Here is a 14,058-nt window from a genome sequence, read left to right as displayed (position 1 = left end):
AAAAAACCTGAAAAACATGTTGAAACTGAACAATCTGCAGTAAATTTTATTTCTTTCAAATACAAGTCTATACAAGTCCCCCAGCTTTGAGTATTGTAACTGGGTGCAGAGGCGTAGCTATTAGGGGCCAGCCTCCCCCCCTCCCTCCCGTAGTTATCCGTTTATTTATCATCTGTGTTTTTGTTTACAATTTTTGTTATTATTTTTCATGCAGAAACTAGTTCCCAACCTTGTATTCTATACAACCTTGGATTTAATGAAACAGGCAGTCATATCTTGAAGTCTTATCCTTAGTGGGTAACCCTGTATATATTCGATATTTTGCAGTATAAATAGACTAAAATAAAATATGTAACTTGTATTCATCCGCTAGAAAACACAGAGCAGCATTATTAACTGTCCTAAATATTTGTAATTTATGTTTCTAAATATTTTGCTTTTTTACCATCTTGCTTTCTCTCCTAGATTTCCTATAGTAAGAAATATAGAACTGTGCATAAATATTAAAATGATGAAAAATATTTATCTCCCCCTCCCTCCAGCCCCCTCCTCTTTTTAAAATGGGGAATTTTACAAAGTTAACAACAAAAGGATTTTACAGGTCAACATAAGTCAAAATACAAGATTTTTCTCCAGAAATTCTAAAATAATGATTTGATGTTGATTAATTTTGGTTGCGAGCACGCTAATTTAACACTTAACAGTTTAGAACTAGGACATTTCATAGTAAGAATATTTTATAGAAGACAATGTTCATAAATATCGTCTTATTTTCTATTTATAATTTTTACAAAAAATGGCATTATGTAAATTTTTTTTTGCGATACGCGAAATATTTGCCCTTTGCCCCCCCCCCTCCCCTGCGCGCCTGCCAATAGTGCAGTGTAAACAGGCCAATTTAACGTAATAAGAGATTCTAATAAAACTATTTGCTTATTAAAAACATTAAATAATCTGAATTATTTCTATACTTTCATCTTAAAAATCCACAGCTCTCTGGTTTTCACTACACGAGCTATGCAAATTCTTCAATAAATGTATCTTTAAAATGTCCAATCTATAAAATGTTTTAGGCATGATTTCTTATTTTTCAAATATCCCAATATTATCTTTCTGTAAAAGTTTTAATAATTCCCGCCTAATTGTTCAAAGTCAAAATTCAAAACGCTGTCTGTAGATAGATAGATAAATAGATANTTTTATTATTATTATTATTAATTTCATTTTTATTTTTGTTATTACATATTAATATCATCATTTAAATCAACTATTATCTCATTAACTTTCTTGGTTTTAACTTTCAATGCATCCATAGGACTTTGATATTAAATAACTTGAAGAATTATAAATCTATAGTTTTCTCAGATAAAATGTATGAAATAACCCCTCGGGATTCGGACAGAATATTTTCTGCGATGATTTTTTTTGTCTTTTTCCTGTCCTGTATTTTGCTACTAACTTATATCAGGTTTCAATATTTTTTTTGTAAATAAATTTAAAATTATTATTTTTTTTGGAATCAAGGCGGCGCCAGATCGATTATGTTTAGACCGGCTCATGCAACTTTTGTTTACTCTGCACATAGCAGGAAGTAGCTGCAGAACCGGTTGTTCAAGTTAAAAAAGTAGTTTAAAACTTCAATTACGTCTAAGCGATTAATCTTCTTCTCGCTATCCATCCCGCTCTCATATGCATCAATTTAAAAAGTTTATTTAATTTTAGATCAAAATTAGTTTTTGTTTAAAACACACATTTAAACTGTATTTCCACCCGCCAAACCGAAATACCTATAGTACAGGGTGTCCCACGAAACATGACAATAGCAAGACGACTTGAAAGTCGTCTTTGGTATTTGAATTTATTTGTGACATTTATTCTTCTATCTACTTTAACATGTATGATTCTTGAAACAATTATTACATAATTCTCCTAGCCCTGGCATTTCCAAAAAGCGTTTTTCGTGATTTCAATATTACCGGAGATATAAAGAGTTTGGTTCAGATTTCAATTTTGTTAAATAAAAGCAAAATTGTCGAAATCTGAACGAAATTCTTCATATCTCGGGCAATATTGAAAGCACAAAAAAAGCAGACCACATTTTGGAAATGGCAGGACAAGGGAAATTTTGTGATTATTATCTCTAGAAATTTACTTCTAAAATTAGGTTGACAAATAAACGCAGCAAATTATATCAAAATCAAGACGACATTCAAGTCGTCCTGCATACTGTCATGTTTCGTGGGACACCCTGTATATCAATATTAGTAAACGGTTGTAAGTGCATAGTACAGCTAACTGAGCACACAGGTAGAGAACTATTATCCCCCCTGGTTTTAACAAAAGAGGGTATTTTCTAAGTTTGAGATTAAAATGCACAATCGTAAAATAAAAAAAAAGCGGTGAATTCAATTTAACATAAATATCCTTGCTTCACATGGTCCCCGAATTAAGTTTTAAGCGTGAGTTAAACGAATATGTATAAGACCAATATCTACTCCAAGGTAAGTAAGTGAGCATACATAAATGTGTTGTTTGTGTTAAGATTGTATTAATAATTTTAAATTCTAGGCGTCGACGAGTAGAAGAGTTTAAAAAGGCGTGCAAACAAGGAAGCTTAAACACTATTCAACAAATGATGAACAATCATATCTCAGTGTAAGTGAATAGGACGGAAAGTGCAATTTCAAGCGAAAGCCCACGCATAGATGCAATGCCAGTATCCTCAAAAGCTTTCTCTGATTAAGTATGAATTAGATAGCCATGTTTCTGTGGCTGGACATTTCTTGAATTTCTAATCATTTTCCAAATTTTTTTTTGAGAGGGTTAGTATTTTTAATTTGTCTTTAATTATATATTAAGCCCTGTACATAAATGTACAGTATGGTAACTCACGAAGGGAGTTAAAAATTTGCATCAGGTTCAAGTCATTTTTGGGTTTTTGGCAAAACATTGATTTTTGATGGAGGCCATTGACCTTGAATTACAAATTTACTTGGTGATCTGGCCACAATGGAGACGTATGCAAAATTTCAGCCTTTTATCTTAATTTTTATAACCAAATACAGCCTGTACAAAATTTTGAGTCACAAAATGTCGAATTGCTCCATTATCATTAACAAAAATCGAGATTTTTCCCTGAAACTACTTGCATCTAAGTTAATAAAGTTAAAACGACACTCTTTTGCATTTCAATGGTTGACATTAGAGATGTCAACGTTTTGATTTTTCTAGATTTCAGTTTTCGTTACGATAGTGTTCATCAAAAGTATTAACGTTTGAAACGTTACGTTGCACATTATGAAATTTTATGGCATAGAGTAACGTTACGTAATGAATTTTCTGCACTTGAATACCTTATACAACGTTAAGCTTTAGTAAATGTTATTGAAAAAACAGTAAGCTCCGTTACGCTTTTGCATTTGATGTTTTAAAAAACTTTCCCAACGTTGCGTTAAAGCTTATGTAATATAACCACAATTTTTTAACGTTCCACTTTCATGCAAGGTAAATATTTTCAGAGACCTTACGTTACACTTTCACTTGNTAGCTTGAAATATCAAAAGTCTACAACACCAGCTTGCAAAGATGAATTTTTAGTTCTTTTTGTGTTTTTTTTATGTTACTTACAAAGTGAGTAAAAAAGCGGCATTAGCTTTAGTTTTCATACCACAATATGAAAATGTTTTCAGAGCTCATGTTTGGGGTTAAAAAATATCAAATATAGTAAGACAAGTGCTAAATTTTTTTTAACACAAACAACGCGAAATAAAATTATTTAACATTTTTTTCTTTTTAAAAAAAATCGACTAACAAATAGTTTTTTTCTATTCTAAAGTTTCATAAAAATCTATTAATGAATAAAAAATAACACGCATTTTCCATTTGATGAAATATTGTTGCATTTTAGTAAGTATCTACTTTTCTAAATTTTTCAACCTAAAACATGAACCATGCCAACTGAAGTTATGATTTCAAGTAGTCAAATAAACATGAAACACAGCAATTGTGTTTCTTCACAGACCCGTTCCACTCAATAAGTTGATTTTTTTGAAATTAGTAAATCATTTGCTTTATAACAGAAAATGCACATGTAAAATTTCTTAATGTTGTATTCCTTTTCCAGAGTTTTAGTGGGTTTAATCAAACAATGGCAAATCAAAAACTTTAATGTCCAAGAAACATTTATAAGATTTGAATTTTCACTAATAGCATGTTACAAAAACACTCGTTTACATTTTAGAAAGGAACTAAGTTTTTTTCAAATTTACTAATCCCTATATCTTTCCAACCCGATGGTTTAAACCTTGTATATTTCAATATTAATGGTCTATGACATCTGGTTGCAAAGATATATTAAATGAAAATTAGAGTTTTTGGCATAAACTCATTTTCTTAAAACTTGAAATGAAAAACCATAAGTCTTTGCTCTTATAATCATCAGTCGAATCTCTTACATTGATATTAGAGACGTTTTGAAATGTTTCAATTGACAGAATTATTGTTACGCTTTTGAAATTAAAACTCAGCCCTCATAGTCTAACGTTTTATGAACAACCTTTTCATCAGACATATATCTAAAGTTAGACTAATCAATTTAGTATTCAAAGAAAAGTTATGAAACGTTTTGATTTACAGAATTACATTTTTAAATGTTATACGTTACATTATTGAAATTTTACTCTGTAAAAAAACTTTCGTTTCCTGATTATTAAAATAATAACCCATTTCTGCAACGTTGAATTTTTCACTATACTATAAGGGAAAACGTTTCAAAACGTTTTCATAAACAGTAATGCATTTTTCAGTTATACAACGTTACACTTTTTATAAGTTGAACTTTGAAACAGAAATCCTTTCGTTACGATATTTAATCAAATCACAATTCATTTTTCAAACGTTAGACTTTCAAGCTCCCTTTGGAAACAAAACATTTCTTTACGTTATGGTCAAAAAAGTTGTAGATATTAGAAAAATAACGTTACATTTCCACAAAACGCTAACGTTGGGGGTATGTTCCTCTAACGTTAACGTTTAACGTTAACGTTAGGTATGAGCTCCTATAACGTTAACGTTTAACGTTCACGTTATATAGAATATATCCAAACGTTACACATTAATGTAACGTAACGTACAAAAACGTACATTTTACGTTACGTTACACTATCGTTGACATCTCTAGTTGACATCACCCATAGAACTTATATGCACCGTTTGATATTCTGTTATTTACTTTTTATGTGTCACCCTAAATTGTATTCAGTGACATTGCAGTACACTGGATGATAGTGTTTAAAATGGGGCGTATTTACGATAATATTACTCAACAGTTAACATGATAGTTTGTGAATAGTTTTAAATGTCTTCTTCCATAATTTGTTAAGTTGTTTGATACCAAATTGAGAATACCAGTCATATTTTAGTAAAATTGATTTCAATGGAAAATATATTTGAGTAAAAGATTTTTTAAACTAATTAAACTTCAAAAAATCTTTAATATCAAATACAGTGTATGTTAATAGACATTAAAAACTATTGACCAACTGTCATGTTGTGTCATGTATGTGGTTCATAAAAGAATAAAAGAAACAAATTTTAAAAATAGTTTCTGAAATTTTTTAGAAATACTATACTCGGGATTACTGGTGAAGAAATTAGCGTTGGTTTAATGTGGGCCTGCAGTCTGGGACACGTCAAGGTAGGACAGGGTATTCAAAAAAACATAAAAATTATAAAACACATTTTAAATCGTATTTGAAGTACAGTGTGTCACAAAAAAATGGACAGATTATTCACGTATTAAATACTAAGTGTTTCAGATGGACAGACAGTGATGGTAGGCGATTACATCAACACAATCAATACGACTTTTTTATTGTTAACAAGTTTTTTCACAAGTAATCGTAGAGAAGCTTTTTTAATTGACAGCTTCTCCTGACTTCTATGTTTATTTGTATCCATGCTGTTTATAACAGTTTTGATGTAAATCAAAATTGAAATCGAAAGCTGTCTTCATTGTATTGATATAATCGCCTACCGCTGTACTTTGATTAAAATTAATAGTTCATATAAAATAAAGATCTTTCATGTTTAGATGAAATTTTTTGTTGAAACAATTTTAAAAGCATTCAACTTTAATTACATAATCCCAGATATATGAATACATAGACCGTCAAAAGTTTTTTGATAATTCTAAAGAATTTTATTTTATTTTTAATTCAAGGTAAATTAATAGCCTTGAAATATGAATGCAATTGATATAAACATTAAACTCATTTTTCTGTGGCATTTGATCTTAAATATTAATACGACATTATAAAAAAACGCTTGCTTTGTATTCATATATCTGGGATTCACTGTATATAAAACTCTTGGTTGTAATGGGATTTCCAAAATGTGGTCAGTCGTGCTTTACATTAAAACGTATCAAAGATATTTATAAGAAATTTAGTAAAATGTAAGCATAACCAAGGACAGAGAAAAAAGATTAAAACATATATTATCTTTTGACTTCTTTTTAAAAGCATAACACCAGAATATGTGTACATCATTTGTGCATGTTTTTTTTTATTGCCGGCCAAACCGTGACTTTGAAAAGATGGTTGGCATAACATAACGTTTAGACTAATCGATTTGACACAAACGGTCGTTTTATAACCAATTTTTGGACGATTTTTAGCAACCACGGGCAACACCCATAACTTCAACAAATTGATGGTAAAGCAATCTAACTGTTAAGATAATTGAGAGACTACTGAAGGAAGAAAAAATCTATGAAAACCGGTTTTCTCTCGCAAGTGCTTTCATGTGCGCCTGCAAGCGCGGCAATGTTGAGGTAATTAAGGACCCAAGCACACACGACAAGCTCAAACTTTCTAGTCTCTATATCTTTGCAACCCTGATGTTGTGGACCTTAATTAAGGACCCAAGCACACACGACAAGCTCAAACTTTCTAGTCTCTATATCTTTGCAACCCTGATGTTGTAGACCTTAAGTTTTTCATACTTTGAATTCTGTTGAATTAAACAGTTCACAATATTGAAAATTTACGCCATTAGCTTGCGAAGATATAGGGATGCAAAGAAATTGAAGGGTTGATTTATTTTTACCTTATGATTATGAGATTATTGCGCGATGTCTGCGCAACTCTAGCAAAAAGACAACTTTTTTGGAATTAAAAACTTATTTCCTTAACCAATCCCACAAATTCTTATTATTTCTCGAAAATATATAAAAGAAATGTATCTTAATTAAAAACCCAAGCATTTTTAATTTTTAAAAATTCTAAAGTGGAGATTTTGGCCCTCAATGAAAAAAGACTAAAAATAATTATTTGACACCCGTAGTATTTGTTGTTTTACCCTAAATGAAAGTTTTATATAAAGTACCAGACTACAGTTAAGAAAAACAACAAATACAAAAAGTGTCCAGGTCGAGGAGCTACCTGCAACATTTTGTAATAAAATCAAACTTATCGCGCATACAATTTTCAAATAAGTTTAACATTTTAGATTATTGTGAATCCTTTTAACAATCTGATTACTTTTAAACTTTAAAGCCAGACTTTAAAACGATATCCATTAGTAGTTGAATTGTGTTCAGGTGGTTGAGTTACTGATAAAAGAGCCCCGAATACCTATTGATATTGTAAACAAAAATGGTGCAACACCGGAACAGGTCATATGCAACTTAAGATACTTTTTTTGATTGGTCAGCGTTAATATCAATACAATGAAGACGACTTTTCTATTTAAGTTTGATTTTTACATGTAAACAAAGAGACGCTGTTAATCGACAGTTTCTCAAAGTTTCTATGTTTATTTGTATATCATATGCTGTTTGAAAAATAAAAGAATTGAAATAGAAAGTCATCTTCATTGTATTAATATTTACGACGACCAATGTATTTGTGTTTTTTAATTCAGATACTAGAGTTCCTGAGATCATTATTGCCAGCCAGAGTTCCTGAGATTAATATTGCTTAGAAAGAGTTCCTGAGATTAATATTGTTTAGGCTAGAGTTCCTGAGATTAATATTGTTTAGATAGATTTCCTAAGATTAATATTGTTTAGACTAGAGTTCCTGAGATTAATATTGTTTAGATAGAGTTCCTGAGATTATTATTGCCAGCCAGAGTTCCTGAGATTATTATTATTTAGAAAGAGTTCCTGAGATTATTATTATTTAGATAGAGTTCCTGAGATTAATATTGTTTAGACTAGAGTTCCTGAGATTAATATTGTTTAGATAGATTTCCAGAGATTAATATTGTTCAGATAAAGTTCCTGAGATTATTATTGCCAGCCAGAGTTCCTGAGATTATTATAATTTAGAAAGAGTTCCTGAGATTAATATTGTTTAGGCTAGAGTTCCTGAGATTAATATTGTTTAAATAGATTTCCTAAGATTAATATTGTTTAGGCTAGAGTTCCTGAGATTAATATTGTTTAGATAGATTTCCTGAGATTAATATTGTTCAGATAGAGTTCCAGAGATCAATGTTGTTCAGATAGAGTTCCAAAATTAATATTGTTTGGAAAGAGTTCCTGAGATTAATATTGTTTAGACTAGAGTTCCTGAGATTAATATTGTTCAGATAGAGTTCCTGAGATTAATATTGTTCAGATAGAGTTCCTGAGATTAATATTATTTAGATAGCTAGAGTTCCTGAGATTAATATTATTTAGATAACTAGAGTTCCTGAGATTAATATTATTTAGATAACTAGAGTTCCTGAGATTAATATTATTTAGATAACTAGAGTTCCTGAGATTAATATTATTTAGATAGCTAGAGTTCCTGAGATTAATATTATTTAGATAACTAGAGTTCCTGAGATTAATATTATTTAGATAACTAGAGTTCCTGAGATTAATATTGTTAACTAGAGTTCCTGAGATTAATATTGTTTAGATAACTAGAATTCCTGAGATTAATATTTTTTAGATAACTAGAGTTCCTGAGATCAAAAGCATGGTTCGATCAGAGCACTGGCGAAGAATACAAGAGGAGATTAATTTAATCTCTGATGATATTCAGCTTACTGTGCAGAATATCAGGTTTCTAGATTAAAATGAACTGGAGGAGGGAGGGGGTGCAGAGGCGCCATGATCCCCGCAAAAATGACCTCCGAACCTCAGGATTTGCAGAATTACCTCCAGGCCCCGCAAAACTAGTCTCCCAGCCTCAGTGACGTCACCAAGCCTCCCGCCATTCTGTCTCCACGCTCTGCATTTTGGTCTCCGCTTGTTTTTTATTTTTGTTTAAATTGGTTGGCTTAACCAAACAAATATCAAAATATATCTCTTCATAGTAGACTCCGTAATAGTTTAAAGAATCGTCTAATCAACAAATTTGACATGTTAATTCATTCAATTGTTCTGGAGTTGTTTTTCTGTAAAAGTTTACATTAAGATGGAATGAGTAAAAGACGACCTTTATTAACGACTTATCTAATATTTTTGAAGGCATCATGATTTGAAGATTTTATTAACTCTCGATTCCTTAGCATTACATTTTATCAAAAAAATGCAAATTAATGTTCTATAATATACGCGTTTTTGCGCACACCCCCGCCCCCCCACCTCTGTATATCATTTTTTTCAGTTAAGTAAATGAATTCTCTCGCTATAAAAGAAAAACTTTTTAGAATTAAATTTAACTTATTTAAACAACAAGATATGATACGAAGCTGCCCTAACCTGTTAGTATAGCATGTAATAGATATTTAGATTATTTCAATTTTTTGTTTCAACTTAAAAAAAAATAGTTCTTCAATATTTTCTAAAGCATACGATAAAATCACAAATACAAAGATTTCACAAAAACTACCTTGTTTTGTAAATTGCCGCTGATATTGTTTGATTCATATATGAGACCCCTCTAAAATAATATAACATTTTTCTATCTTATACAAAACTGCAATAGTTCTTCACAATTTAAGGAATTTGTGAAATTTAGAAAAACAAAATACAAGCCCTTAATCTCAATTAAAATTCACTTTTTAATACAAAATGTTAATGTATCATTCTGAACTATTTCATCCTGTTGAGAATTTTCTAAAAAAGGTTCTTGGTGGAAATAAAAGCCAAATATTTTTTTATTGGAGCCAAAATGCGGGGCGTGGAGACAGAATGGCGGGTGGCTTGGTGACGTCACTGAGGCTGGGAGACCAGTTTTGCGGGGCCTGGAGGTAATTCTGCAAATCCTGAGGCTCGGAGGTCATTTTTGCGGGGATCATGGCGCCTCTGCACCTCCTCCCTCACTGGAGTGATTAATTTAAAATGGATCCCTAATCTGTAAAAAAGGTTCAGTGATAACCAGAAATGTTAAAATTGGAACACGACTTATAGAATCAAGTCATAACTTTAAAAAGTCCAATAAGCAGGACACAGCAATTGTGCAGTGTAAACAGGCCCATTTCACTGAATAAAGGATTTAATAACATAGTGGTAAAATTATTGGCTGTGTATTAGTAAATTAATAAGTGTCTAGTAAAACTATTTGCTTTGTAACAACATCATAAAACTTAAGAATTGTTATAATGTCGTCTTCCTGTTCCATTGTTTTCTGGCTATTTCTGTACTTTGAAATGTAATTGTTCTCAAAATGGAAAATTGTGCCATATAATTACGTAACAATAATAACTTTTAGATTAATTCACCATAAAACCTTTTTATATCATCTCATAAAATCATTTTGGATAACTTCTATATTTCCGTTTAACATTTATTTAGATTCGGTTAACGTTTATTAAAATTCGGTTAACTTTTATTTAGATCCTGTTAACTTTTATTTAGATCCTGTTAAAGTTTATTTAGATCATGTTAAAGTTTATTTAGATTCTGTTAAAGTTTATTTAGATTCGGTTAACGTTTTTTAGTTCCGGTTAATGTTTATTTAGTTCTGGTTAACGTTTATTTAGACCCGGTTAACGTTTATTTAGATCCTGTTCACGTTTATTTTGATTCGGTTAACGTTTATTTAGATCCTGTTAAAGTTTATTTAGATTTGGTTAACATTTATTTTGATGCTTACAAAGTTTTGTTTGATTCTATCAAAGTTTTAGAAAATGTTAACAATTTTATATATTTAGAACAATCAAGAATAGAGAGGAAAATAGTGTTTTCTTAGAGGTAAATCAATACAAATTCTTTATTTTTATTTTTGTACATTAGTAACTTGAAAAATGGGTGAATGTTTATCGTCGTTATTTTTTCTTTCAATTGTGCAATTTCGCAAAAGAATTTTCATAATATCGAACTTACCAAAATCATTTTGAAGTTACAAACATTTTGATTAGAATAATGAGTATTGTTGGTAATGTTTGTGGCTCAAATTATAAAATCTTCTAAAAAAAATTAAAAATCAAATATTCCTGGTCAGTAATCTCGATTAATTTCAGGCGGTTGAATTAAAGATGAAAGAATTAAGACTAAAGACGGAGGTTCTTGAGACGGCGGAGAGAACGGAGCTGGACCGATTACTCGCCAGGTTTAAGGCGGAGCAGTGCCGAATACAGTCAAGGTCATCCATTAATATTTTCATTATAATATAAAAAAAAATTTCAGCTACGTGCATACTTAAAAAAAATATCAAAGGAACTTAGTTTTTGCCTCAAACTCAAATTTTCTCTTGCCTATATCTTTGCAACTTGATGGTGTAAACCTTTAATAGTTTGTATAAAGGGTCTACGACATCGGGTTGCAAATTGATTAGAAAATCAGAGGTTGTGGCAACAACTCAGTTCCTGTGTCTCGTGTTCATATTTGTCCAAAATTTACTTTTCTATTATATAAATTTTTGTGTAACCTCTTTTTTGCGGATTTTTTGATGAAATTTTGGAAAACAATATCATAAACATTTTCATGATAATTTTTTGAAAAATTTCTCTTTTTAAAAAAAAGGTTCCAAAAAAATGTAATTTCCTTACACATTTTATATTTGTTATGCCCAAAATCTGAAGCAAACAAATTTTTGAAAATTTTGTCAAATACATCGATAATCTCGTTTTTTTACTCGCCTTGTATAATCCGGCGGCTGGTGTGAAAATGGCAGCTTTTCAAAACAATTGAAAATAAAAATAAAAATTAATATTTATGTTTGTCTTAAGCTGAACAGGTTTACATGAAACATATTAAAACAAACTTTAAGTGTTGCTTTTTCTCTTCGTCTATTACTATTTTTAAGATGTTATTGAAATCGGACATTTTTAATCTTTATCAGTCATACAACCTTGAGACCATAGATTAATAACAACAAAGGGAGAAGACTAGATGTCGTCTTTTCAAGATTTAGGGCTTTTTTCGTTCACTTAGGCAGAGGTCCAAAGGATTTGCGCGCATGCGGCTCTCTCTCTGTCTTGGAATTCTACGCAGCATGCGCGTAACTCCTTTAGGCCTCTGCCTCAGGGTTTTTGTGAACAAAAAAAACCTCTAAATCTTAAAAAGACGACATCTAGTGTTCTATCTGTGTTGCTATGAATCTATGCTTGAGACCATTTGGGTTCAGCAGTTTCGACGTTTGCGGGATCAAAAATACAAATCAACTCAAACTTTTCAGGGTATTTCAAGATTTTAAAAAGTGATTTCTTAAATTAAAATATCTTATTGTTTAGATATGATGAGGAGAGCCGAGGAATTAAACTCAATATACAAGATGACATTCTCAAACTTAAAGCTTTAATGTAATTTACAAAATAAAAAAAAGAATTATAAACCTGGCCAAAAATAGAACAAAACAGCAGTTAATACAAATTTAGATTTAAAATGTGTAGATATTTATATCAAATATTGAATGTTAGAAAATAAAAATTGATTCTAATTGTTTCCGCTTTTTAAAGTCAACAATTCTTAAGTCTGTTGAAACAAAACAGTAGACAAAATTTTAAAACACCTAAAATCCAAAACGCCAAAGTATCTAAACACTTAAAATCACAAAATACCTTACTTTATTCCTTTCGTCTTCTTTTTTACTTAAAAAGATATGGTTAAATATCAAATTACAAAGTCTAAATATGTAGTAATTTGTTGATTCAATATTTTACGTTATTTCAGTCCAAAAATATAAATAATACATAAACCAAATTTTTTTTGTTTTATTTTGTGGATTGCGTTGAGGGTGAAATTCGTTGCAAAAACATAGCTATGGTTTCACTGGATTGCGGAATTTTGAAATTATGTTGGCAGATTCTAAACAATATTTGTACAATTGAAAATTTAGTTTTTTTGTTGGGGAAGGGCATGGGGTGGGGCTGTCAGCAATATTGAGTTTACACCATGAACTATTAAAGTCAAATAAGGGTCGGTCACTTATGCATTTTTTTAGAGAAGTTGTATTAATGAATTGAGTTGATGTTCCAAAATCCAACAGCAAGCTAGTAATTTCCGTGAAACCCCTTAAAACACGAGTTTGGGACCAAAAAATCACTTGGGCACGCTTGCGGCGCGCCACATATCTTTAATTAATGGGCGTTAGAAAAAATCTATATATCTAGATTATCCTAAATCCGTTGTAATTTTCTGTAAAAAAAAGCTATAAGGTAAATTTTTTTTTTTTCAATCTTTATGTCTCCTTTAGTACAATCTTAGAAGCATGACCTATTAATTATACGCAATATTTCGGGGATTACAGGATCCATTTAAGGATAAAAATAGGAATGGGAACAGTAATTATAAATTGAAATAATTAAAAATCAATGCAAGATACAATTGATACAATGTTTGTAAATAAAAAGATTATCAGAATATATTGTAACCGATGTGAGCTCAATAGCTTGGAATATGGATAGTTCAATTGATGTAACCCCTTCAGTTCTCATCCGAACCCAGAGCTAACCTCAGATTGGATAGTTCCATTGATGTAACCCCTTCAGTCCTCATACGGACCCTGAGCTAAAAGCTCGGATTGCAAGTAGTTCGGACTAGTTCGGTCGACTCATTATTGGAAATTTAGTTTCACGGTAAAATCGTTCAAGTGCGGGTAAACGGCGAAAGTAACTTTGAGTAACCTGGGCAGCGCTGGGTTCCTAAGCTACTTTATATATAAAGCATGAAATATA

General features: G+C 30.7%; 1 protein-coding gene across 1 annotated transcript; it reads left to right on the top strand.

The window, feature by feature from the left end:
- Window positions 1–1,294: 1,294 nt before the first annotated feature.
- Window positions 1,295–12,821, top strand: LOC111702221 (uncharacterized). The gene is made up of 9 exons (XM_023473836.1): window positions 1,295–1,468; window positions 2,569–2,655; window positions 5,620–5,695; window positions 6,737–6,832; window positions 7,601–7,675; window positions 8,946–9,058; window positions 11,095–11,134; window positions 11,404–11,525; window positions 12,616–12,821. Exons 1-9 carry the CDS (start codon window positions 1,371–1,373, stop codon window positions 12,686–12,688), a joined length of 780 nt encoding a protein of 259 aa, XP_023329604.1. The 5' UTR covers window positions 1,295–1,370; the 3' UTR covers window positions 12,689–12,821.
- The last annotated feature ends 1,237 nt before the right edge of the window (window positions 12,822–14,058 follow it).

Source organism: Eurytemora carolleeae, unplaced genomic scaffold (assembly GCF_000591075.1).
Source record: "Eurytemora carolleeae unplaced genomic scaffold, Eaff_2.0 scaffold141, whole genome shotgun sequence".
Taxonomy (NCBI): domain Eukaryota; kingdom Metazoa; phylum Arthropoda; class Copepoda; order Calanoida; family Temoridae; genus Eurytemora; species Eurytemora carolleeae.
Note: the sequence above shows the minus strand (reverse complement) of the source record. Positions and strands in the feature narration are given on the sequence as shown.

Bases quoted from the DNA above. Each gene is read 5' to 3' on its own strand.
- LOC111702221 (XM_023473836.1), top strand. From the start codon at position 1,371: ATGTATGAAATAACCCCTCGGGATTCGGACAGAATATTTTCTGCGATG. The intron at 1,469-2,568 runs GTTTCAATATTT...TTTAAATTCTAG, and splicing joins TTGCTACTAACTTATATCAG to GCGTCGACGAGTAGAAGAGT. The intron at 5,696-6,736 runs GTAGGACAGGGT...CTAACTGTTAAG, and splicing joins GCAGTCTGGGACACGTCAAG to ATAATTGAGAGACTACTGAA.